The sequence below is a fragment of the Embiotoca jacksoni genome, unplaced genomic scaffold, assembly GCF_022577435.1.
Source record: "Embiotoca jacksoni isolate LCO1_2020_lvr unplaced genomic scaffold, fEmbJac1.0.p SCAF_18, whole genome shotgun sequence".
Taxonomy (NCBI): domain Eukaryota; kingdom Metazoa; phylum Chordata; class Actinopteri; family Embiotocidae; genus Embiotoca; species Embiotoca jacksoni.
This window is the reverse complement of record NW_027185318.1, coordinates 4488117-4512534: the sequence shown is the minus strand read 5'-3', so window position 1 is coordinate 4512534 and position 24418 is coordinate 4488117. Positions and strand designations below refer to the sequence as shown.

Sequence of the window (24418 nt, the reverse complement as noted above, 5' to 3'; positions counted from 1 at the left end):
TCTTCCTTGTCGTTCGCGTAGACAGATAATATTTCCATAAAACCGTACTGTTATTTAAAAAAAAAAAAAAATGTCCTCATTATATTCATTATAACATTTCTGCTGAATTTTCACGACTATACAGAGATGTGCTGTTTGGTTTTTATGATGGCAGCAGATCAGAACAAAAACAGTACCACACATATACAGTCTATGATATTACAGCATTTTTTTTTAATTATTATTATTATTATTATTATTATTTACACATTCTCAAAAGTACATCCAATGACAGAAAACCTTTTGTTTATATAATTCATGTAACCCAAGTATTGTATTCTTCTATTGTTCAGATTTGCAAAAAAAAAATTATTTTCTAAAGATATTTATAAAGATATAAAGATATATACATATATCTTTATATCTTTATATCTTTATATATGTATTGGTATATGTATTTATGTATATATCCTGTAGGTGGCAGTAATTGGTGCAGTTGTGTCTACTTTACGAAGAGGATGGAGCTCACTGCGCAGGCGCAAACTGCCTCACACTTCCGGGGCAAGGTTGTCGCTTCCTTGGTAGGTTTTTGTCTTTCTGACAGGTGTAGTTAACATTTCTTTAACAATACTATCCTTCAAATTTTACTGTAGACGGTGCGACTGTTAGAATCGGTACCGAATACTGTTCGTACTGAGCATAAATCTGGACTTTTAAGTGTTGTTCGACTTTTCCACGAACTCCTCGACCGACGTGATGCAACATGGCAGCGACAGCCGCCAATGTGTGTTTTCTGTCGGCATTAAGGACTACTCGGTGTCGGAGCCGCGGGCTGACCTCTCCGGCGGAAAGGACAGCGAGCCGGGTGTCCTCTGTTGGGACATGTCACTACAGAAGGGCGGAGGGGAACACGGGCCTGGACAGGAGAGGTCCCGCTGGGGACAGGAGGAGAGACCGGGGCGGAGGCGGAGGCGGCGGCGGCTCGTCGCGTCCTCTGCTCGGGTCGGTGTCTGTGGGTTTGGGGCTCTGCGGCGCGGCGCTTCTGGACAGAGACGACAAAGGGAATAAAAGAGTGTCGGTGTCTCGGTTTCTTGACCGCCTTCTGCCCTCAGCTCGGTGCGCTTCTCCTTTTAAACCCGACAGCCCTCGGTTTAAATACAACTTTATTGCGGATGTGGTCGAAAAATCGACGCCGGCCGTCGTGTACATTGAAATCGTGGGCAGGTGAGTTGGCTGGAGTAGTGTCATAAATATTTCATGACGAGGAAAAGTTCCGCATTAAAGAGATTACTCAGTATCAGCAGCGAAATGTAGATAAAGTACCAGTTTGGTCCCCTTTGATTGACATAACTAACATCAGATCTCGTGGCTTGCTGGAGATTTAGCTCGTTTGACCTACTTTATGTCCAGTTTTCCAAACAAGGAGAGCAGATACAGTGGGTACGGAAAGTATTCAGACCCCTTTACATTGTTCACTCTTTGTTTCATTGCAGCCATTTGCTAAAATCAAAAAAGCTCATTTTATTTCTCATTAATGTACACTCAGCACCCCATCTTGACAGAAAAAAAACAGAAATGTAGAAATTTGTGCAAATTTATTAAAAAAAGAAAAACTGAAATATCACATGGTCATAAGTATTCAGACCCTTTGCTCAGTATTGAGTAGAAGCACCTTTTGAGCTAGTACAGCCATGAGTCTTCTTGGGAATGATGCAACAAGCTTTTCACACCTGGATTTGGGGATCCTCTGCCATTCTTCCTTGCAGATCCTCTCCAGTTCCATCAGGTTGGATGGTGAACGTTGGTGGACAGCCATTTTCAGGTCTCTCCAGAGATGCTCAATTGGGTTTAGGTCAGGGCTCTGGCTGGGCCAGTCAAGAATGGTCACAGAGTTGTCCCGAAGCCACTCCTTTGTTATTTTAGCTGTGTGCTTCGGGTCATTGTCTTGTTGGAAGGTGAACCTTCGGCCCAGTCTGAGGTCCAGAGCACTCTGGAAGAGGTTTTCTTCCAGGATATCTCTGTACTTGGCCGCATTCATCTTTCCTTCAATTGCAACCGGTCGTCCTGTCCCTGCAGCTGAAAAACACCCCCATAGCATGATGCTGCCACCACCATGTTTCACTGTTGGGATTGTATTGGGCAGGTGATGAGCAGTGCCTGGTTTTCTCCACACATACCGCTTAGAATTAACGCCAAAAAGTTCAATCTTGGTCTCATCAGACCAGAGAATCTTATTTCTCATAGTCTGGGAGTCCTTCATGTGTTTTTTGGCAAACTCTATGCGGGCTTTCATATGTCTTGCACTGAGGAGAGGCTTCCGTCGGGCCACTCTGCCATAAAGCCCCGACTGGTGGAGGGCTGCAGTGATAGTTGACTTTGTGGAACTTTCTCCCATCTCCCTACTGCATCTCTGGAGCTCAGCCACAGTGATCTTTGGGTTCTTCTTTACCTCTCTCACCAAGGCTCTTCTCCCACGATTGCTCAGTTTGGCTGGACGGCCAGGTCCAGGAAGAGTTCTGGTCGTCCCAAACTTCTTCCATTTAAGGATTATGGAGGCCACTGTGCTCTTAGGAACCTTGAGTGCTGCAGAAATTATTTTGTAACCTTGGCCAGATCTGTGCCTTGCCACAATTCTGTCTCTGAGCTCCTTGGACAGTTCCTTTGACCTCATGATTCTCATTTGCTCTGACATGCACTGTGAGCTGTAAGGTCTTATATAGACAGGTGTGTGCCTTTCCTAATCAAGTCCAATCAGTTTGATTAAACACAGCTGGACTCCAATGAAGGAGTAGAACCATCTCAAGGAGGATCAGAAGAAATGGACAGCATGTGAGTTAATCACAGCAAAGGGTCTGAATACTTATGACCATGTGATATTTCAGTTTTTCTTTTTTAATAAATTTGCACAAATTTCTACATTTCTGTTTTTTTTCTGTCAAGATGGGGTGCTGAGTGTACATTAATGAGAAATAAAATGAACTTTTTTGATTTTAGCAAATGGCTGCAATGAAACAAAGAGTGAAAAATGTAAAGGGGTCTGAATACTTTCTGTACCCACTGTAAATGTGAGGCGAAGTCAGATGATCACTGGGTAAAGAAAGAAGAAAAAGTTCTGACACACAAGACCGCTTTCCAATGTTCCCCATACAACATTAGGGAGATGATTATAAATAACAGGATCACAAAACAGGTTGTCAATATTATAATATTTGTTTAAATTGATAATCAACTCATTCAGGACTCGATAGTCTTTTTTTATTTTTTGTAAGTAATGAGAATTAGTCGATAACCAGACTGAAATTTCCAACCATTGGTTTGTGATGCGGTGATTAACTTGGACTTTGTTTGTGATTATGAGAGTATTCTCGACTAAAGTACAAAATCAAACAACTGAAGCTGATTGTTGTCTAGATGAAGTTGCCTGCTTGTCAAAAATCACGTTTCTTTTTTTTCCACTTAAGGTTAAAAAAAACAAAATGATGCCCGTCTCTCGCGGGCTTAATGACTGATTTTACTGTTTTACAGACACCCGTTCTCAGGAAGAGAAATCCCAGTGTCAAATGGTTCCGGTTTTATTATCAGCAGTGACGGTCTCATCGTCACCAACGCCCACGTGGTGGCCAACAAGAGGGGCGTCCGTGTGAAGCTCACCAATGGCGAGATGTACCACGCCACCGTGCAGGATGTTGATCCTGCGGCAGACATCGCCACCATCAAAATCAATGCAAAGGTGAGGAACAAAGTGGACTCATCTCTCCTCCGGTGGAAGAACTAAAGGCTAAACAGAGACGAGTTCAAATAGGAAGCTGTGATCTACTGCTGAACTGCTCTTCGTCTCCTATTTCCACCGACTCAGAATCCTTTACCAACACTCACACTCGGCAAGTCCTCGGATATTCGACAAGGGGAGTTTGTGGTTGCCATGGGAAGCCCGTTCGCTTTAAGGAATACGATCACATCAGGGATCGTCAGCTCAGTCCAGAGAGGCAGTAAGGAGCTGGGCCTGTCCAACTCCAACATGGAGTACATTCAGACAGATGCAGCCATTGATGTGAGTACTTTGCAATAATGCTTTTGTGTGTGTGTGTGTGTGTATGTGCTCCTTACAGTGGGTACGGAAAGTATTCAGACCCCTTTACATGTTTCACTCTTTGTTTCATTGCAGCCATTTGCTAAAATCAAAAAAGTTCATTTTATTTCTCATTAATGTACACTCAGCACCCCATCTTGACAGAAAAAAACAGAAATGTAGAAATTTGTGCAAATTTATTAAAAAAAGAAAAACTGAAATATCACATGGTCATAAGTATTCAGACCCTTTGCTCAGTATTGAGTAGAAGCACCTTTTGAGCTAGTACAGCCATGAGTCTTCTTGGGAATGATGCAACAAGCTTTTCACACCTGGATTTGGGGATCCTCTGCCATTCTTCCTTGCAGATCCTCTCCAGTTCCGCCAGGTTGGATGGTGAACGTTGGTGGACAGCCATTTTCAGGTCTCTCCAGAGATGCTCAATTGGGTTTAGGTCAGGGCTCTGGCTGGGCCAGTCAAGAATGGTCACAGAGTTGTTCCGAAGCCACTCCTTTGTTATTTTAGCTGTGTGCTTCGGGTCATTGTCTTGTTGGAAGGTGAACCTTCGGCCCAGTTTGAGGTCCAGAGCACTCTGGAAGACGTTTTCTTCCAGGATATCTCTGTACTTGGCCGCATTCATCTTTCCTTCAATTGCAACCAGTCGTCCTGTCCCTGCAGCTGAAAAAAAAAAAAAACATAGCATGATGCTGTCACCACCATGTTTCACTTTTGGGATTGTATTGGGCAGGTGATGAGCAGTGCCTGGTTTTCTCCACACATACCGCTTAGAATTAACGCCAAAAAGTTCAATCTTGGTCTCATCAGACCAGAGAATCTTATTTCTCATAGTCTGGGAGTCCTTCATGTGTTTTTTGTCAAACTCTATGCGGGCTTTCATATGTCTTGCACTGAGGAGAGGCTTCCGTCGGGCCACTCTGCCATAAAGCCCCGACTGGTGGAGGGCTGCAGTGATAGTTGACTTTGTGGAACTTTCTCCCATCTCCCTACTGCATCTCTGGAGCTCAGCCACAGTGATCTTTGGGTTCTTCTTTACCTCTCTCGCCAAGGCTCTTCTCCCACGATTGCTCAGTTTGGCTGGACGGCCAGGTCTAGGAAGAGTTCTGGTCGTCCCAAACTTCTTCCATTTAAGGATTATGGAGGCCACTGTGCTCTTAGGAACCTTGAGTGCTGCAGAAATTATTTTGTAACCTTGGCCAGATCTGTGCCTTGCCACAATTCTGTCTCTGAGCTCCTTGGACAGTTCCTTTGACCTCATGATTCTCATTTGCTCTGACATGCACTGTGAGCTGTAAGGTCTTATATAGACAGGTGTGTGCCTTTCCTAATCAAGTCCAATCAGTTTGATTAAACACAGCTGGACTCCAATGAAGGAGTAGAACCATCTCAAGGAGGATCAGAAGAAATGGACAGCATGTGAGTTAAATATGAGTGTCTGGCAAAGGGTCTGAATACTTATGACCATGTGATATTTCAGTTTTTCTTTTTTAATAAATTTGCACAAATTTCTACATTTGTTTTTTTCTGTCAAGATGGGGTGCTGAGTGTACATTAATGAGAAATAAAATGAACTTTTTTGATTTTAGAAAATGGCTGCAATGAAACAAAGAGTGAAACATTTAAAGGGGTCTGAATACTTTCCGTACCCACTGAAAGGAGCAGGAATATTTATAAATTTGTATGGGTGTAATAATGTATCAGGAAAATATAGTGCAAAGGATTACTCGTGACTCAAAAAATGTCGAACATGTAATATAGTTTCTTGACATCACGTGACGGATTTGTTTTGCAGTTTGGAAACTCCGGAGGTCCCCTGATTAATTTGGTGAGTCCCAGTTTAAGCGTCTTATCACATTCAGTCACGTTTCTATACAGTACTGTACAGTGTCAGGATAAAGTAGGTGGCATTAAGTGGTCATAAAATGGGATCTGATCTTCAGTTTAAACAAACGGGTGCTTAAGCTCACTGCACAAACAATTAGAATATTTAAAATTTAGACTGAACACACCCATTAAACACTCAGTGTGTAATAACTGCCCAAAACTGCTGTGGCAGCAAAAGCCTCAAACCAGCAGATCAGACCTGCACAGCATTCAGGAAGAAGTTCTTCCTCACATACCGGCTTGCAGCTCGGTGATATTCGCAGGATGTCTGGTGTGAACGGCTCACTTGAAGTCTCACTGCACAGCAGCTCTTTGTACTTTTTTTTTTTATTGTGTAGTTGTTGCATTTTGATTTTTTTGGGGGGGGGAGGTTATTGTTCTACTTGAGATTCAGCTGACTTGACAGCAAGAAAACACAAGCAAATTCATTTTACCTTTGATGATGGAAAACGACACGATGATTTGTGTATTTTTAGTTTAAAAAAAAAAGTCTTTAGATGAAAATGAGCCAGTAGCTAAATCTGGTACAGAGCATCTCCTCTCTGTTTGAGATGAATGTATTCTGGACATGGTCCCTACTATAAATAAACTTGTACATTGTAAGATCATATTTTAAGACACATTTTTTCACACAAAAAAAAAAGTGTTCACTTACTTTTTTCTTGCCACTGTAAATTCGATATTTGTATATGAAAGCGTGGGCAAAATGGGACACGTGACAAAAGATTTTATTGACTCAGTTTGAATTTACAGGACTTTAGCAGCCAATATTGTTGCGCAACACCGTGCTTGGTGGGATCTCATACCTCTCCCTATCTCAATGCCTTTTCTCTTCTCTCATTAGGATGGCGACGTCATCGGTATAAACACCATGAAGGTCACGGCGGGGATCTCCTTCGCGATTCCCTCCGATCGCCTGAGACTTTTTCTTGCTGAAGCGGCGAACAAAAAGAGTAAGAGCAGGCCACAAATCCAAAGGTTCACATGAAATCCTCTGTGGCGCTTTCACACATTTATATAAAAGATGAGTGACATTAATCAGACTCGGTTTCTCCTCCTTCTCGAAGGTTCTTGGTTTCAGGAGTCAGAGACGAAGCGGCGGTACATCGGTGTTATGATGCTGACGCTCACGCAGAGGTAAATGCTTCACCATCAGAAATGTTAGCAGTGAAGAAAGTGAAGTGCAGTTACAGTTGTGGTCCACTGTCATGTCTAAAACCAGGCGGGTTTCTATTTTGTCTCTTCAGCATCATTGCCGAGTTAAAGTTGAGAGAACCGTCCTTTCCAGACGTGACACACGGCATCCTGATTCACAAAGTTATCACGGGTTCCCCAGCCGACAGGTGAGAACAGCTGCAGTAGCTGCTGACGTTGTAAAAATACCATCATGTACTTCCCATAGAACTCAGGCGATGTCTTTTACCTTGCTGTACATGTATTAAAGTGTTTTTAATCAGGATTCAGAGACATACAGGGCTTCTATGCAACCTTTGTAGAACACAGTGCGGGATGTTTGCCACAGTAACATGATTTCGCTCCATGATATTTACAAAAGTGCATTTGGGCCATTGTGGGATACTTTGAAAAACAAATTATGGAGCTGAGGAATGGAGGGTAATAATCCCCCAAAAATTATTAATATTTGGAGATTCATAAATTAACCACTTTAATCTCAGAGAATTTCCAAATTCAAGACTATTAAACTAATACTGGGGGGAGAGCAAGAATATCTTAAATGATTGTTTTGAGAAAGTTCTTTTATATTAGAGGTATTGGATCATTATAGTCAAGTCAGCTAACACATCCACAGTCAAATGTAAGAATGATCCAAAATGCAGATTAATATTATTATAATTGTAACTTGAATGTTTGATTGAGATAAATCCTGGCATTCAAAAATGACGCATTCAGCCAGTTAATTTTCTGCACGTGTTTTTCAGAGCTGGCATGTTACCTGGAGACATCGTGGTGGAGATTAACGGGGTGAAGGTGAACTCCTCGGAGGAGATCTATCAGGCCGTCCGCAGCAGCGACAACATCACCATGATGGTGCAGAGGGGACACCAGCGGGTTCGAATGCAAATAACTCCTGAGTGCACAGAGTAAAACTAACCACGCTATTTAATTTGCTATAACTTCATGGTGGCATGACGGACAGATGACCAGTTAACCGTGAAAGCGAGCGGTGACTTTGGTCAAATGAAAATCTGTTCGCAGTCGATAAAACACCTGACGAAGAAGAGTTCTGATTATGTTTTTGCGTTTTGTTGAAATGTCCGCTTCAAGTCGAGGTACAACTAAGACGTCAGTGGAGCGATCTTCTCTCTGTGGCTTTTAGCTGTTAACTATTCAGTCATTTGAATCTGTTTGAATCAAAAAAAAAAAAAAAAAATCTGCCAATCCTCAAATACATACATGGAAAATGAGTTTGGGATTTATTCCTGCATTTCTATGATTTTCACCTAAAAAAAAAAAAATACCTTGATTATTGCTGAAATAAGCAGAACTAGGCTGTCATGTAATGTTTTGTTTCTACAGCCCCCAAAAATGTGATTTGGAAAATAAAAGTTAATGCCATCGAAAACAGTGCACTTTATTAAAGCCAATTTATGTTAGACAGCAAAAAGAAGCACGAGAGACCCAACACTATGGCAAGATCAATGGCATTAAACTGACTACCATTAAGTGAGCAAAGAAGTTTTGACAAGTCACAAACGTTACTATGACGACCATGATTACACGAGTAAAATAGGAATTGATGAGATCCGACTTTTTGAAACTGTCTGCTTTGAGTTTGATGTCACACACAGTAGAGCCCAAAAACAGGAATTCACTTTATGAGGGAGAAAAATGCCAATCCTGCATGATGAGAAATAAACGAGTAAAAGAGGTTTCTCTCAGAGCCGTGAAGCCACACTGAGTAAATGGCAATTTCCCTGGTATATGTACAGTAACACACACTTACAGTAAAGTAATAAAGTGACATGTACTGGACTGCTACACAATTAAAATGTACTCAAAGACTGATCGCTATTAAACCGAGATAACATTCAAACCACCTTCGGTTTAAACAATATGTTCATACTTCTGGACTAAAGACGTCTTGTTAGGTACGAGTACTACAACATACAAGTATGGGAGGAAAAATAAAATTGTTCAAATCCCATTAAAACTACTTTAAAAAGGCTTATATATATTGCTGGTAATATTTTTCTTTTTAAGAAAATATAAATTGTGCGACTGAAGCTTACAATACACTGCTGGCAGTAGCGCCAGGTTCTGTGGTGACCTGCTGGAAAAGGGGTCATCTGTCGAGGCGCTGTGTGCTGAGAGACTCCCCGGAAGAGAGAGAGAGAGAGAGGGAGAGAGAGATAGAGAGAGAGAGGAAAAAAAAGAAAAAGACAAAAAGACAACTGGACATCTCATGCCTGAATCCCTGGCACCAAAACCCAGACGCTGCTATGGTGTTTGTCACGGTGGAATGCTGCAAATATCACATGATGTGCACAAACAGCAGCCGAACTCTAATCAAAACTCATACAGATACATAAATAAGGGGCGGTGGGGTGGGGGTGGGAGGTTGGGGGCGGGGGGCGTTCTTGGGGAGGGATGGGGTGGCAATGTGAGGGGACAAACTGTAGTGTCCAGTCTAGTCCAGCAGTGAGCAGGCTAAGCGTTGACTCAGTTGACGTGGTCCAGAGCACACAGCAGCTCCTCCCCCTGCAGCAAGTACTGACGACCCTGTAAGGGGGCGTTCACCTCGCAGTCGTAGCGGGTGAGCTGCGGCAGGGAGAAGAGGGAACCGGTGTCCTCGGAGGTGCTGCCGAGCAGCCGACTCGCCAAATCTAAGATTAAAAACAGATGCAGAGTTACGACTCTCCTGATGTTTAGTTTCATGCGACAGCATCGTATTCACCAGAGATGTAGTTTCCTCACCTGAAGGCAGTAGAAGGATGGTCCTGGTTGTCCCGGACTCCGACGCCTTCACCTTTTTGCCCTTAACAAGTACAGATGGTCAAACTCGCATCTGTAAAAGTGAAGATCTACAAACCGTGTTCGGATGCTGAGGACCTACCTGTCCAATGATCTCTTTTAGGTCGCACAGTTTTCTTTTGCGCTGTGCGTTCTGAGCTGCCAGCGTCCTGAGTGAGACGTCTTTGTTCAACTGTGGAGCGCTGCGGGACAGAAACACCGCCACTTAGCCAACCCTCCTAAAAAGGCGAATCTAAATTTGATCAGTCAAGGAGAAGATGAAGCACATCGGAGACTCTCACCTGTTCACGGCGATGGTGGCAGGATGAGGGGCATTCACGGGCTCGGCCGGTGCCGGGGAAGCTGCGCTGCTGCTTGGCGCGCTGAAGGGGGAGCTGGGAAAGCTGTCCACGTCCTGTGTCATGTGGACTGGAGAACATTCCATGGATTTGACTGGTTCACAAGACAGAGGCTCCTCTGGGGTCAGGCTGCGCAGCTGAAAGTCATCGTCCATGGGGATGTAGGGAGCCAACATCTCCAGATCCAAGTCTTCCATCGTCTAAAGGAAAGATAAAAGGGTCAAAGTAAATCACGAGTCAGGTAACTGGTCGGTATCAGATTGATTATGAACTCGATTTGAATACAGTAAGATGTGCAGAATCACCCGGCGTTATTACCTGCGTGTTGAAGAGGGTTTTGGGCTCTGTATCAATGGCAAACAGCTTCTCCACAGATTCTAGTTTAAAATCGGAGTTCATTTCCGAATCCATGGGGAAACAAAAGTCCACCTGAAGAGGAGGAGTCAAAGGTCAATCTCTATTCAGTAGATAGTACTAAGGGGACAAAAACAAGATGATAATAAGTCGGTGTTACCTCTGGGGGACTGTGGCTGGTGGTTGCGGTGGACGGGGCTGGAGCGTAGCTCTCTGATTTGGCTTCCTCAGAGGCGGTGTTGGAGGCGTGGAGAGGCTCGCTGGGCGGCAGAGGTGAAAGAGGCAGAATCAGCTTTTCACTGGTGGAGGGCAGCATTACGTCATTATAGAGTGGTGCATCCTTCGGCAGCTGGATCTCTGAATCTGGACCAGAAGATCGAAGAAGGTCAGAGTGGTTTCAGATATCAGGATATAAACTCCCGAGTTGTGTGCGAGGCCACGTACCAGGGCAGCTGAAGTCCAGAGAGATGATGGTGTCTCCAGCAGCCGGGGCCAGCAGCGTGAGGGCCTCGGGCTCTTCCTTTAGCTGATCGTACAGGCTAACCAGCGGCTGGGCATCCACCACGTGGGTAAAGAGTTTGATCACATCCAGCTCGGGTACCTTCTCCTCCTCCTCTTCCTCCAACTCCTCCAACTCCTCCTCCTCCTCTTTCTCTTCCTCCTCCTCCGTCTGCATGGCTGGAGTCACGTCGGGCTGGCTGCTCTCGACTGCGACCTTTTCTTCCTCCCGTTTCTCCTCCTTCACCGGCTTCACGTCCTCGGTCTGCTCCAGAGACAGGATCAGTTTCTCCTCCTGGATGCCACTGTACCAACGGAGAAACACAGAGTTATGCAGCTGTACAATTATTCAACTTTTTTGTTTGTTTGTTTGCAATGAATGACTCTGCTTGTTTGCTTTACTCAATAAAAATAAACTGGCAAATACAAGAGTCTCTTCTTAAAACAGTGACTATTTAAAGATTACCTGAGCACAAAGTTGACACAGACAACACACTGTGGCTGGGAGTTCTTGTTGTTGTAGATGACGGTGGCCTGCGTTTCCACCCATACAAAGCCTCCTCTCTTGGCCAACATCCGGTACTGGCCTGTGCTGACCTGGCCCTTTGCAAACACTAAAAGCAACGCAAATAAAACAGACGGGGAAGAAATTATTCATTTAGACATGTGTTTAACCAGATGGGCAGCAACAACAACAACAACAACAAAAAATGCACAGCTGAAGTTGGTTCTAGATTTCCACAAGTTTCACTTTAAGTTCCACACACTGTATTTTTGTTTTATGCTTACAGTTTTGGTGAGTCTTGGTAAGATGGTCCGAGTCAAGAGCATGATAGTACTCGTACACAGAACGATTCAACAGTTCCTCTGGATCATAACCCATGAGCTCAGTGATCCTGGACACAAAAAAAAACAACAACATAAATTGTCTTTAGATAAAGCTTCTGTAGTACCTGTAACGAGCACTAGGTGGCTCTGTGTAACTACTCTTGCACAAGCTCGGCAATGATGAAAACAACAACACAGGTAGTTTAAGGAACTGAATGTTTGATATACAACGTTCACTCAGACGGACAAACTAACCTCTCGTCACAATACGTGAACTTCATGTCCATTGTGTGGCGGCTGAGAAAGGTCTTGGTGTCCAGAGGGACCTCGATGTTGGAGGGGTGTGGGATGGGGTCACAGATCAACACCAGGTACGGGACGGGTGGCTCCTTGTGCCCGTTGGTAGTCTGCTCAGTTTGGCGGTCATAAACACGGACATGACCTGAGCACTGAAGCACCTACGGGGAGACGACAGGAAGACACGCGGTTGTAATCACTACAGGATAGAGAGCTGCTCAAGTAGCAGGCGGGTAATTATCAGATTGAGTGGCTTAAACCGACAAATATGTATTGACACATTCAAACAACTGCATCATTCAGTGTTCTGGGCTTCTGGCTTGCTGCTGGGATATTGTGACTATTAGGGCTGCAGCAGCAACTGTGAGATGGTGTGACGGTTACAGGAGGTAATTCTGTTGGACCGAAGTCAAAGATATTTCTTTCTGCTCCACATGTTTCCATTTAGTAAAGCATGATGTTTAAAAGGAAATGCCGCATGCAAAACACAACAAGTAAAGTCCTTTGAGCCAGATTATATCATTTTACTTTGTAGATACAAACTAGTTTTTGAATACTTTTTAAAAAAAAAATTATTTTCACTAATCATCGCATACAAAAACCCTGAAATTATACTAGAATTATAACTACTATTAGCTAGTTGGTGATCTGGTGGAGTTAAGAGTGGGGAAGTTCGATGACCTCAATGACTGTCATCCTGTGGCTCCATTATTTCCACCACTGCAGCTGCACTGAGGTATGACCTGCTCCACAAATTCAAAGGAGACCAATCGCAAAATTTTCAAAAGGTTAGTAGTCAAATTAAAAGCATAATGTGGGCGCTATTTTCATCTCGGGGTTCATTAAAACGCTTTTCCATAAAATTCTACCCAGCAGCTGTTGACAACCCGAGACAAACAACCGTGCACGGGAACAAATGACAACATTTTCAGTCCACGTCTTCTCTGATTCCACAGCAGCTTACCTTCCACGTGGCGGACTTGACGTTGACGGTGCGTCCCCTGCTCGTGAGAGTGCATTTCATTCGGAGAAAGAAGCTTCGCTCTCGATTTGGCCCTTTGACTTTCTTGGAGCCTGAAATCACAAAAGGAAGATAAGGAGCCGCAGTTTAAAAAAAAAAAAAAAAAAGGTGTCATTTCGATGGTGACGTTAACATTCACAACTGCCTTCATTTCATGTTTTAATTTGATTTCAACTGCGAACGGTTCAGAGGACACATTGAGCCGTTAAGCATTTGCTCTGTGGTGAGCTACAGAAAGTGAAATAAAGGAAGTGGCCACAAATAAAAGAGCATTTTAGAAAACTTTATTTCAATTAAAAAAAATTCTGCTGAGAATGATACAAAATAACCTAAACCCGTAGTAAATGGTGTACAAAAGTAGATACTAACCACTGCCACAAAGAAAAGCTGTCGTGTAATGTGCAAGTAAAAGAGAAAATGTCTCAATGATAAATGAAGGCTCACTTAAATCCAAAAACCAGCCAACTAGAATCCTTTTGACCCCGAGACTGAAGAAGCGAAACTGTAACTTGTTCTGACAGCCTCCCAGTATAAATCTGCCAGCTCGGAGAGACATGGACTCCCTGCTGATCGCTGCACTGGCAGGTCTAACAGAGTGCCTGTCTGTGTGTCTGTCTGTCTCTATTATAGGTCTTGTACTGTGACACAGCTCACCTGTTCTGTGGACCAGCATTTCCCGCAGCTCCTCCTGGTCACAGGGATGTATGAAGTCAAACACACTTTGTCCAGTCAGGTCAAACTGCAGCACAGAGAGCGAGAGAGAAAACTTTGTGTCACTTAAGTGTCAAACACTTTACATCTATATATCAATAGCAGCAGAGAAACCTACTTTCTGAAATATGAACGTAAACACGGTAATCCCTCGGCCTTAAATTTTGTGCCTCTGACTCCTTCCCTAATTAATGTGACGCTCTTTGCAGGTCAAATCAGACCAACCTGTGCCAGCCCGAGACACTTGTTGACATTCTCGGTGAGATAGATCATATCTCCGTCTTCAGACAGCACCATGAGAAAACCCTCCAGCGCCTTTAGATAGGAGTTGTTTAGCTGGTCGTCGAGCTCCGTTTCCTCCGCTGCCATTGGCTCGTCTAGAGTGGGGAGGTGGGGGGGGCAATGAGAGAGAAAAGAAGGTAAGTTTAGTTTAAAAAATAAATAAATCAGGCACAGAACATCAACGATCCCTCCCTGTTTGCATGAGAGGACGTTGTAGCCACAGGTGTATCTGCAAAGCGATCTATATCTGAATGTGTCCAAGTGGATTTTTTTCAGAGCAGCTGATTCAGTGTTTCGGTTTGTTTTGTCACTTATTCATCTCAAAGTGAGCTCACTCTTCCTCTCGCTGCTTCCAAGGTGTCCTTTCTTTTGAATACGATAACTTCCTCCAAGTAAATCAAATTTAATATTTAAAATCGGAACACTTGACCGAAACCTTCTGAAGCCGTTTCTAAAATAACGATAGCTGCACATAATTATCACTGCAACTATAGTAAACAAACACACGGATGGGTTTGTGTATGTGACACCAGGCTGAACTCTTGTCCAGTAGAAGAGCTACAGATACTGACCAGTGTTCAGCAGTTTTCTCAGGCGTAGGTAGCTGATGGTGAGCCTCATGATGGAGGCCTTGTCCAGGCTGGAGCTGACAGTGTGGGGCAGTGGCAGCTCCTGCGCCAGCTCGTAGAAAACCTCCGACTCCTTCCCACGCCGGCATCGTGCTGCATCCCTCGACTTCTCCTTCCTCCGCTCCGAGCTCACCCTGCGAGGGACACGTGGTGGGTCAGCCACAGCTCGGCCACATTCTGGGGTCGTTACGTACACAACAAGAGCTGACATCCCTCCTTCCCGACTCCAGCGTGTCTACGGAGTCGGGTCAGCCTCTGGCCCGTCACCGGAGAAGGCTGCAGCAGCCGGAGTCCGCAACAAGCAAAGCTGGCCAAAGCTGGCGTCTGGACCGCCGGCAGACTCATTTACATACATGGCTTTCTTATTGGCTGCTGACCAAACGCAACGGAATCCGCCCACTCAAAGTGATTGGCCGGGAGGATGGGCATAGATTCCCCCGTCTGTCTCCTGGTGCAGGCCAAGCTACAGAGCGACACCAATCATCATGACATTTACGAGCCTGGCTCAACAGATCTACGGAGACAAGGGATGATAATACACACAAACACAGGTTGAGTGACCTTTTCCTCGACCAGGACTAACAAACTGCCCTAGTTTCTGTTGTTTTACCCTCATAACCCTTATAACTGCTCAGACTAGCTCCACTTTCAATACAGCATTTATCCAAGGCCTGGCTGATGGAGCAAATGTTAACATAATAAATATCTTTTATATGAGCCTTTAAAGGACACAATGATTTGTACAAGTCACTTTAAAAATAATTCAATTCACTGATTTTAATCAAATGAGAACGCCTTGTATTTTATTCTACTAAATCATCATAGTTGTCAGCCTGACTGCTGCGTCATCCTTCTCCCAAACTACACCTCTTAACCCCAAATGCATTTAGATGCCACTGGAGCAGCATGACAATAAAATGGATGACCAAAAGTTCAAAAGCCTTTGGCTATGAAATCGACACCGAATTTAAATAGATTTTTTTTTTTTTTAATGCACTTAGGCTGCAGCCCAGCGTTGTTATGGGCTCTCCGACAAGAAAAATAGAGCAGCTCACTAAAATTAGCCCCAAACACCTGACAGAGTTTGAGGACAGCTTTCGTTCCATTAATCAAACGTAATGTGCAAACCACTTCACAACTAACGTTATCAGTCTTCTGGAGTAAAATGATTTAATCTGTGACTCTGGGGAAATCACAAACCAGGTCCTGATCTAAGTCTGAAGTGTTTTTTATCGTATAAACCCCGGAGAATATCTCGAGAATCAGGTGCAGCCGCTTCACACATCACGGGAGATAGTCCATGTCAGACGCACTCTCACTACAGAAAGTACTTTTGGTTTTGGTGGTTTTCTGCATCGAGCGTGCAACGCTGCATGAGAGAAACATTGTCAGCGCACCCACTCGCTCATTTGCTGGGAATTCTCCGAACAATGACCTGCCTCTATTCAAACATGGGCTCAATGGGACATCACACTGCGGGCGAGCGGGCCGGGTGAAGTCCGTTTAATGTCCGACCGGTACAGATGTTTGAGTTCTCGCATGCAGCTCCTCCAAGTACGTCTACATAAGTTCAGGCTTGCAATGCATGTGTGAATGTGATAAGAAAAACACACGGGTTTGCGTGCAGACAACAGCCAGATAGCTCCCGACAGAGCTGTGCCAAAGAAACCAAACACTAACATTTTTCAATGCTAGGAACTTCAAAATAACAAATAAAAAGCAACAACGCCCAAACAAACCACAAGGATCTCTGTCCTTGCTCATCTCATCCCCGTCTGTCGAACGACGCCTCTAGAGACAAACTATTTGTAGTAGATATTTGGAGGCGCATAAACCAAAACTCCTCCTGTCACAGATGTGTATATGTATTGTCGTATAAACAAGCTTTGAGGCAGTCTATAGCTGCAGCCACATGAAAAAACACGTCCAGTTTGTCCTGTCAACACAAGGGACAAATATTTACATGGTCTCCTGTGAACGCTGCAGGACATCGGCAGAATATCTGGGCGTCATCAAAGCTGATCGTGGCGCCAACACATTTTCTTTGTTTCACTTCTCAGGTTCGGCTTCAAATGTAACACAATAATGAAATCCAGGCTCCATTTAAGACATCCCGATTTATCATTACAAGACGGGGGAAGTCCTCTCCGAGTGAGTCTGATGATCAAATGAAAGTTGGTGACGCCTTCAGAAATTTGTATATTCCCGCATAAATATAAAGATGATAAGTACAAGCCAGTATACAAATTGTGTTCCTCCACAGTAGCTGCATCCTGCTCTATCACACCTCTTCATGCAAATCCTGTTCAGATGAAGCTCAATATAACCACAATGAATAAACAGTGCAGTGTCAGAGCCGCTGTTTATTACTACAATAAAAACCTAATACAATACTAATGTCCTGTTCTCAGATTCAGAGGGGAAGTATTAAACCCATCTAAACTTACAGTTTATGAACGGCAGCAGATGATGTTGAAACGTTCTCAGTTGAGCTTTAAAAAATAAAGTCCAGTGACACAACTGCCTAAAGCCTCCATCTACTTTTGTACTTCTCTGTTCCATTCACCAGTGATACCAAATCATGAAAAGTATATTTTTGTTCCTATTTGTTGATCCGTCGGCACCGAAACCTAAAAGAGAAAATAAAGCAGCTCTCTCTCACCAGGAACTATTGACAACAAAACCATTCGCTTCATGTTAAAACAAAGGCCAGCAGAGAGGTCACCATTACATAACACCATTAATGCACATGCTCGTGCATGCCTGGTTGACCTCTGCTTGACCTCTGCTTGAAACGCCTCACCGCAAACATCCAATTTGCAGTTTCGTTCGCCTTGATTAAACCTGTTTTGTGAATGGGTGCTATGATGTAAACAAAGTTGTTGACAGACTTGAGATCGAGGTCAAAAAAAAAAAAAAAAAAAAAAAAAAAAAAAAAAGTTCACCATGAAAATCCACCTGAACGATGCTCCCACAGTTTGATTGTGTATTTTGTTACTAGGGGCTGACCTGTTTCACGAGAAAAGCGTTCTTACTATCTGTCGGCCGTATTTAGTGTGACGGTAAACACGGTGTCATCCGTTACATAATCCAGTAATCCAACGGGGGGAGAAAAGCAAAGCCAGACTGAAAATAAACCCCTTTTACAGTCAAATGAATCTCTGTCGGGTAATCTGCTGCATGATGTGACGTTTTTTGGAAATAGCAGGAGGGTTCTCCTCGAGATTCCTCTGTATGAAGAGGTTACTGATATATTTAGCATATTTTAGGGGATGAAAAAAAAAATCAATACTATGTCCAAAAAACACAATACATTATTGATCATCTAAATAATAAACGCTCAGTGAAAACTGAATGAACTGTCTGCTGGTTGCTTTAATATAATTTTGTTTATATTCTATTTACTCGCTAAAAACTGTCATTTTTCATTGAAATCTGCTTAGTTTTCTTTATCTAATCTGCATTCATTTATATTGTGGAAAAAAGTTTTTTCAATTGGTCCCATAATGACACCGAGAGAACCTCGTGGATTTCAAACATCAACCTCTAACTGATCAAACATTTTACTTCCTTCAGCTTATCCCGTGTTGCCATTTACAAAGCTTCGTATGTGGCATGTGTTTTGTTAAAAAAAAGGGATTTTGCAGAAGCTGAACTATTCTTTTCATTTCCATATGAAAGCAAGACAGCAGTGACAAATATATTCAACAAAATTCTTGGATGTAAAAGATGTTCAAGGCATAAGGTGTGAAGGTACTTCCTTCCTTCCTTCCTTGCATTGTTTATAAGACACAATGTGAAACCTATTATGACAGTACAATATTTATCAGCAAATAAATAGGGCAAAAAATGATTTCAATATGCAGATAATTGTGGGAATATATTTAGGATTTGACAACTTTACCTAGAAGCCAGAAGAGGCTTTCTGATGTGGCGTTCTTAGAAGTGTTTTTTTTTTTTTAAGCGAAGAACATTTGTGCTTTACAATCAATCAGGCCTCATTATTACAATTTAAAAGACTTACATTGCTTATTTATCTTTATACCAACACTTTCAAAAGCTCTCTGTGCATGTGGTTACACACAGCAACATCCTACCTTGATCAGCTAACAATACAAACCACAGAACAGGGATTTGGGTGTTGCGTAACAGCAAGCCTTTAGTAAAAGTATTGCTTTAGTTTTCAATCACATGACATAAAACCAATAATACATACCTAAGCTCCGTACTAACAAGTAACCCGATTCTCTTTTCTACTTGAATGCCTCGGGGGAACTCACAATTTGCCAGCGAATCGCTGCACACAGTTGGCCCCTCCTATTGACGTCATGTCCCGGTGATTAAGAGATGAGACACATGTAATACCGAGAAACCTCACAGAGTCCAGGCAAAACTCCATCAAACCAGACTGCACCAGTCCAGATTTTTTTTTGGGGAGATAAAACTGATCACGTATTTCTTGAAACCAAACTGGATCTAGACTTATACGGAGTGAAGACTCTGAGGCAGCTGAAGGAAGTCACTTCTCTGTATGACTTTTCCTTAGAAAAGATCAGCCCTCATTTTCTCTAGAATTTCATTCACAGCAAATTTGAATACTCTTTTTTTTTTTTTTTTTTTTGCTCTTTTACCCACCTCTTTCATGACTCTGACAACCACCTGCCAATCACTTTGATGACCGTGTCTTTTGTTCATCTCAGGACTGACTACGTTTATTCTTTTTGGTTTTGCGCCTCGCTGTTGCCATTACGACCACCTTTTCCCGTTATTTGGAGCTTTTTCAGGGGACACGAGTTCCCAAACCGTAACCAGGAGTGACATGTGGCATAATCTTCGAGTTTTGCACACCAACTCATCACCCGTTACCAAATTTACAGCATCTAACGATGATATGCTGGTGAAGAGTCTGTGCATGTAGGTTAACCTATTCTACACTCAATACTCACTGAAGCATGTCAATACAATCCACGACGGTCAGCTGCATATTACATTTAGTGCAGGCAGTCCAGCTTAATTCGTTTTATTAAACAATAGCTCGTCCTTATACAATCAAACAAAGCACCAAATTCTATAATGCATTATGTTAATATATTGACTGTATGTGATTACGTTTGTTTTTTTATATCCAAATATGTAATTGGTAACGCGTGATAGGCATATCTCAGTTGTTTTGTTTTTTTAAAATACATTTTAAGCACTAAAGGAACAATCAGAAGACTAATCTTGAAAATAATGTTCAGCTTCAGCTCTTGCTGTTGGCTCTAATCCCTCAAACATCGGTCTACTAATTTTACCAGGTGAACAAGCCAAACGGTCCTGGAACTTCTGGTGTCCCGTAGCACGATGTGGGAAGTGTTGGACTGGAAAATTAAAAAAAAAAAAAAAGCACAGCGTCCCATACTTCAATGACCAAATATCAATGTTTCATTGGATAAATAACTTTGTCAGGCATCATCTCGGTCACGTTTTCTTTGACAGCGTTGGTCTTGTCTAGTAGATAAAACAGATGTTGATGCTTCGGGGACAAAATTTGTAGTTGGGGGGGAAAAAAAACCCGCAATATTTTCCCAATAAATGTTTCAGTATATCACAAAATGTTTTAAATATCACAATAACCGCCTCATCACTACATTTCCCAGCACTTCTTTTCTAAATGTTGTTTGGCCTCTCTCAAAACATAATTGGCAGCAACTAAACAAAAGAAATTTCAGCTGATGATTAAAGTTAATCGTCTTGGTGAAAAGGAAAAAAAAAAAAACTAAGTAAGCTTTTGGATTAATCCCCCCCCAGACACCCAAACGAAGGCTAACTTCACTAAAAACAAACCTAAATATTTCAACAGTAACCGCACACCACGATGCTCACATGAGCTCTGGCCCGGTTGGCACTTCCCGTCCAAAACAGTCCACCGGCAGTGAAACCCCACGAACAAGGACATCTACCGAAGAGGTGAAGGTTCATTCACAGCAAACGATTTCATCCACGACGTGTCAACAACAACAACAACAACAACAACAAAAAACAACGTTAAGGGGAAAAACCGATTTAAACGCAGATTTGATGGAAAAAAAAAAAGAAGAAAAAAAAGATCAAAATCCGGCTGCCACCTCCATCAGTGGATAGATAAAATATATTTAAAAGATAAATAAATAAACAATTTAAAAATCAATATCTTGCGGTTTTGCTCCACGTCTGCTAGCGAGCTAAGCGAGCTAAGCGAGTGTTAGCCACTTGCTAACGACAAGCAAAACACACTCGTGTCGAAGAAACACACCAAAAAAAAATAATAATAATTAAAAATAAAAAACAAACCCGAGCAGGACATAAAAAGGAGGGGAGGTCATAATCAAAAAAGTAAAAGACCGAAAGCGTCCTTCTGTAAAACAAAACCGAGGTGGCCTCGGTACGTAGCGTGAGCTTAGCATCGGACGTTACCTTTTCTTTTCGGGTACAATTCCTGCGTCCATGTCAGGACCAGAGACCAGAGGTTGAGTCTCCCTGTCGGTGTCGAGCTGTATCCGGGTCCCGTCGAGAAATGGACCAAATCCCCCCCACCGCGATTCTTTTATTTTTATTTTATTTTATTTTTGCGCCGATTTTTTTTTTTTTTTTTAATCCACCAACTTCTTCAGCTTGAATTTCATCCGACTTCCCACCGGGTGTGTTTCTGTGTTTCTTCCGACGACGAAATCAAACTCTCGACCACTTAAAAGACGGAAGAGGAGGAGGAGGAGGAGGTGTTGGAGGAGGAGGTGGAGGAGGGGGTGGTGGTGGTGGGGGGGGGGGGGGGACACCTTCCGTGTCCTCTTCTCTCAGAAAGAGTGGCTTGCCACGCAGGAGACGGACAATGTTGCACCGTAAAGGGTCCCCTGACTCCTCCCGCTGGCTCCTCCCGCCTCCTCCTCCTCCCGCTGACTCCTCCCGCTGACTCCGCTCCGGTCCACCGCGGGCACGCGCAATCACGTGCTTCCTTTTTTTTTTTTTTTTCCACTGAGCACGCGCGAAAGGAAACCTGAACGTTTTCGTTTACAAAATGAAAAATTGATGTCATTTTCGACTGAAGTTACACTTTCAAAAACACGCAGGCTGCTGTTACATCTGTGTACAAGTCATTTCCCTCCCTGTGCACTCTGTTCTGCATAACACAGACAAGTATGGAGGTTTGCAAGAGCTCCGGGGTGCTTTGATGATTAAGACTTTGAACAGGGATAAACGCTGTCCCGTGTCTTCCTATTACCTTGGGTGCAAATTAGTCCTCCTCAAATAACAAATCCAAACTTTCTTTTACATGACACGCGTGCATTATCGATGATGTCTCTGCTTTCCCTCCAGCGTCAAATAGTAACAAATAAAACCCTCCCACTGCATCCTATACAAAATTTATATTGTATTATTGTGTGAGAACTTTTTGCATTATAGAAAGAAAATGTGTAAATTTAGTAGCTAGATTCTTAGAGTAGATGAATGAATGATAATTTCGTAAAACACATGTAATAATATTAAATCAATCTTCGTGGAATTTGTCATTGTTAAAAAAATACTGTCGGTTCATACCCACGTGTTAAAAAACAATTACAAAATATGTATACAGTGTTATTACATGCAAAGCAGGGGGAGTTAATGAGCTAGCTGTTAGAATATAATTATCAGAAAGGAGGCGAGCTCAACATATTTGAATAATTCCTCGTGCTCAGTGCAGAAAGCGTGCACGCGGGGATTTCAGATCCAGAATCCACTGGCTTGAAAATAGTTTTGGTAACTTTCCTACTCTGGTTTGAAGCACTGTGTCCAGTTAGGCCCCTCCTCTCTTCCTCACCACTGAGGATTTGTATGTGCAGTTATTCATGTCCTCTATGATTCTGTGATTCAGCCCTTAGTTTGGTGGAAAAACCTATATTTTTTTTTCCTTTAACCTTCCAAATCACATGAAAATGAACTCCCAAATAGATTTCCTCTTTGCTATACTTCATTATGATACTTACTGAGCACACACTGTCACATCTGGTCAGAACAATCAAGAAAAGGCTTGACTGTCATTTCCCGGAGCTGTTGGGTGGGTGACAACAACTGCTCACTGTGTGACAGAGTTGAACTCGTACTTGAGGTTTTACATTTATTTGTTTTCGGGGAGACACGTCTCACTTAAATTACTTCACAGTCCGAAACGATGACATTACTGAAACTGACTTGAGGCAAAAAGTTGATCAGCTTTGAGCCTCTTAAATCCTGAAGTAATAATAACCGAGTATAAAAAAATACCTATTACTATTAGGACTATAAACCAGAAAGAGCAAAGGAAATCAGAGAGCACCACAGCACACTCTACTGCAAAGAACCGATCTAGATTTTACACATACTGTATACTAGCTGTGCTTCAACAACAGTAACTGTGCAGACAGGTTGTTTTTTTATTGCCCGTCTTGTTAATGATGGGCCTTGTGATGGACTGGCAACCTGCCCAGGGTGTAAGTCAGCTGGGATAGGCCCCGGGCCCCTCCAGGTGACCCTGTACAGGATAAAGCAGGGATTACATAATGGGTGACTGATTGTGCCCATGTTAAACACCGGTGTCAACAGTGATTGGTAGGATACTGTAAATATTGATTGGCTGAATCATATAATGTTTATTTATTTAGTCATTCTGATTAACTTTATGATGTCTGGAAATTCACTGCTCGCCACACCATATTTTTGCACACGGTGCTGCCACATGTTGCATCCCAGACCCTGCCAGTTACCTACGAGATTAGCATTTTATAACATTGGTGTAGTGTGTAGAAAAGGTGAACACCTGCTCGTTCGTATTGTGGCGCAACCTGTTCTTACATCTGAAATTTCCATGAAAACACATTGAAGGCATTGTGCTGTGTTAAAACATCATTAGGACAGCTTTGAAAGGAAATATCGCAATGCATAAGAAAGATTGCACTGCCATTGTAATCATGGACAGTTTGATTAGAATCTGCACACTGAGTCGATGTCTTAATCACTGCAAGCAAAAATATAGATCGATATAGATTTCTGCAGGGCAGTACTTAGGTGATGTCTGTGTGGAGTCCTTTTCATTATCTGTTGCTGCTTTTGGGGGTTATCAATCAAACAGGCCGGACAGCAGGGTCAAACACTGATTTGATCTAGCAGTGCGGAGACACTGCTCGCAGCCATCAGGAGCTCTCAGTAATGAAAGTTTCAGACAAGGCTCCTAAATCTCCCCTTTCATTCAGACTTTACCAGCCAAACAGGGGCACATCAGTGGGCAAGCAAAAACTCAATCTTTGTATACCTCACGGACCATTGTTGTCAGGGAAAGCTTAAAGTAGATTAGTCATCAGCTGTTATGCCCCTGAGATAAATGTACTCCTAAATATTGACTTGAAATTCAGTTTAAAGTGAGGCAAAAAGGGGAAGAGATTAATGGCACTATTGGCACACACCACAAGCTCAGTCCTGTTTTTTGTATGTAAACATGACTTTGCATGGGCAGAAATGCTCTATATTTTGTGATGGCAATTCAAGT

At 42.8% G+C, this 24418-nt stretch overlaps 2 protein-coding genes across 3 annotated transcripts; one reads left to right on the top strand and one right to left on the bottom strand.

The window, feature by feature from the left end:
• The first annotated feature begins 488 nt into the window (after positions 1-488).
• On the top strand, positions 489-8534 carry LOC138199946 (serine protease HTRA2, mitochondrial-like). Of its 2 annotated transcripts, none has more exons than XM_069152266.1 (8): positions 489-560; positions 3505-3709; positions 3836-4030; positions 5859-5891; positions 6795-6903; positions 7018-7087; positions 7198-7293; positions 7891-8534. In XM_069152266.1, exons 2-8 carry the CDS (start codon positions 3641-3643, stop codon positions 8054-8056), a joined length of 738 nt encoding a protein of 245 aa, XP_069008367.1. In that variant the 5' UTR covers positions 489-560; positions 3505-3640; the 3' UTR covers positions 8057-8534. The 2 variants fall into 2 exon arrangements, with proteins under 2 accessions (XP_069008367.1, XP_069008366.1); XM_069152265.1 differs by lacking the exon at positions 489-560 and adding an exon at positions 567-1203.
• hif1aa (hypoxia inducible factor 1 subunit alpha a) lies at positions 8528-21804 on the bottom strand. Its single transcript, XM_069152263.1, has 15 exons — positions 21337-21804; positions 14845-15035; positions 14216-14367; positions 13934-14018; positions 13223-13332; positions 12217-12419; positions 11923-12029; positions 11600-11747; positions 11080-11438; positions 10796-10998; positions 10600-10710; positions 10225-10481; positions 10026-10125; positions 9887-9947; positions 8528-9795 (listed from the first exon to the last, which is right to left on the bottom strand). The coding sequence occupies exons 1-15, from the start codon at positions 21366-21368 to the stop codon at positions 9632-9634; spliced, it is 2283 nt and encodes a 760-aa protein (XP_069008364.1). The 5' UTR covers positions 21369-21804; the 3' UTR covers positions 8528-9631.
• Positions 21805-24418: the final 2614 nt, after the last annotated feature.

Coding starts and splice junctions, on each gene's coding strand:
- hif1aa (XM_069152263.1), bottom strand. CDS start 21,368: ATGGACGCAGGAATTGTACCCGAAAAGAAAAG. Junction 14,019..14,215: donor AGTGTCTCGGGCTGGCACAG/GTTGGTCTGATT, acceptor TCTGTGCTGCAG/TTTGACCTGACTGGACAAAG. Junction 10,711..10,795: donor CCAGCCACAGTCCCCCAGAG/GTAACACCGACT, acceptor CCTCCTCTTCAG/GTGGACTTTTGTTTCCCCAT.
- LOC138199946 (XM_069152265.1), top strand. CDS start 743: ATGGCAGCGACAGCCGCCAATGTGTGTTTTCTGTCGGCATTAAGGACT. Junction 3,710..3,835: donor CCATCAAAATCAATGCAAAG/GTGAGGAACAAA, acceptor CCACCGACTCAG/AATCCTTTACCAACACTCAC. Junction 5,892..6,794: donor GAGGTCCCCTGATTAATTTG/GTGAGTCCCAGT, acceptor TTCTCTCATTAG/GATGGCGACGTCATCGGTAT.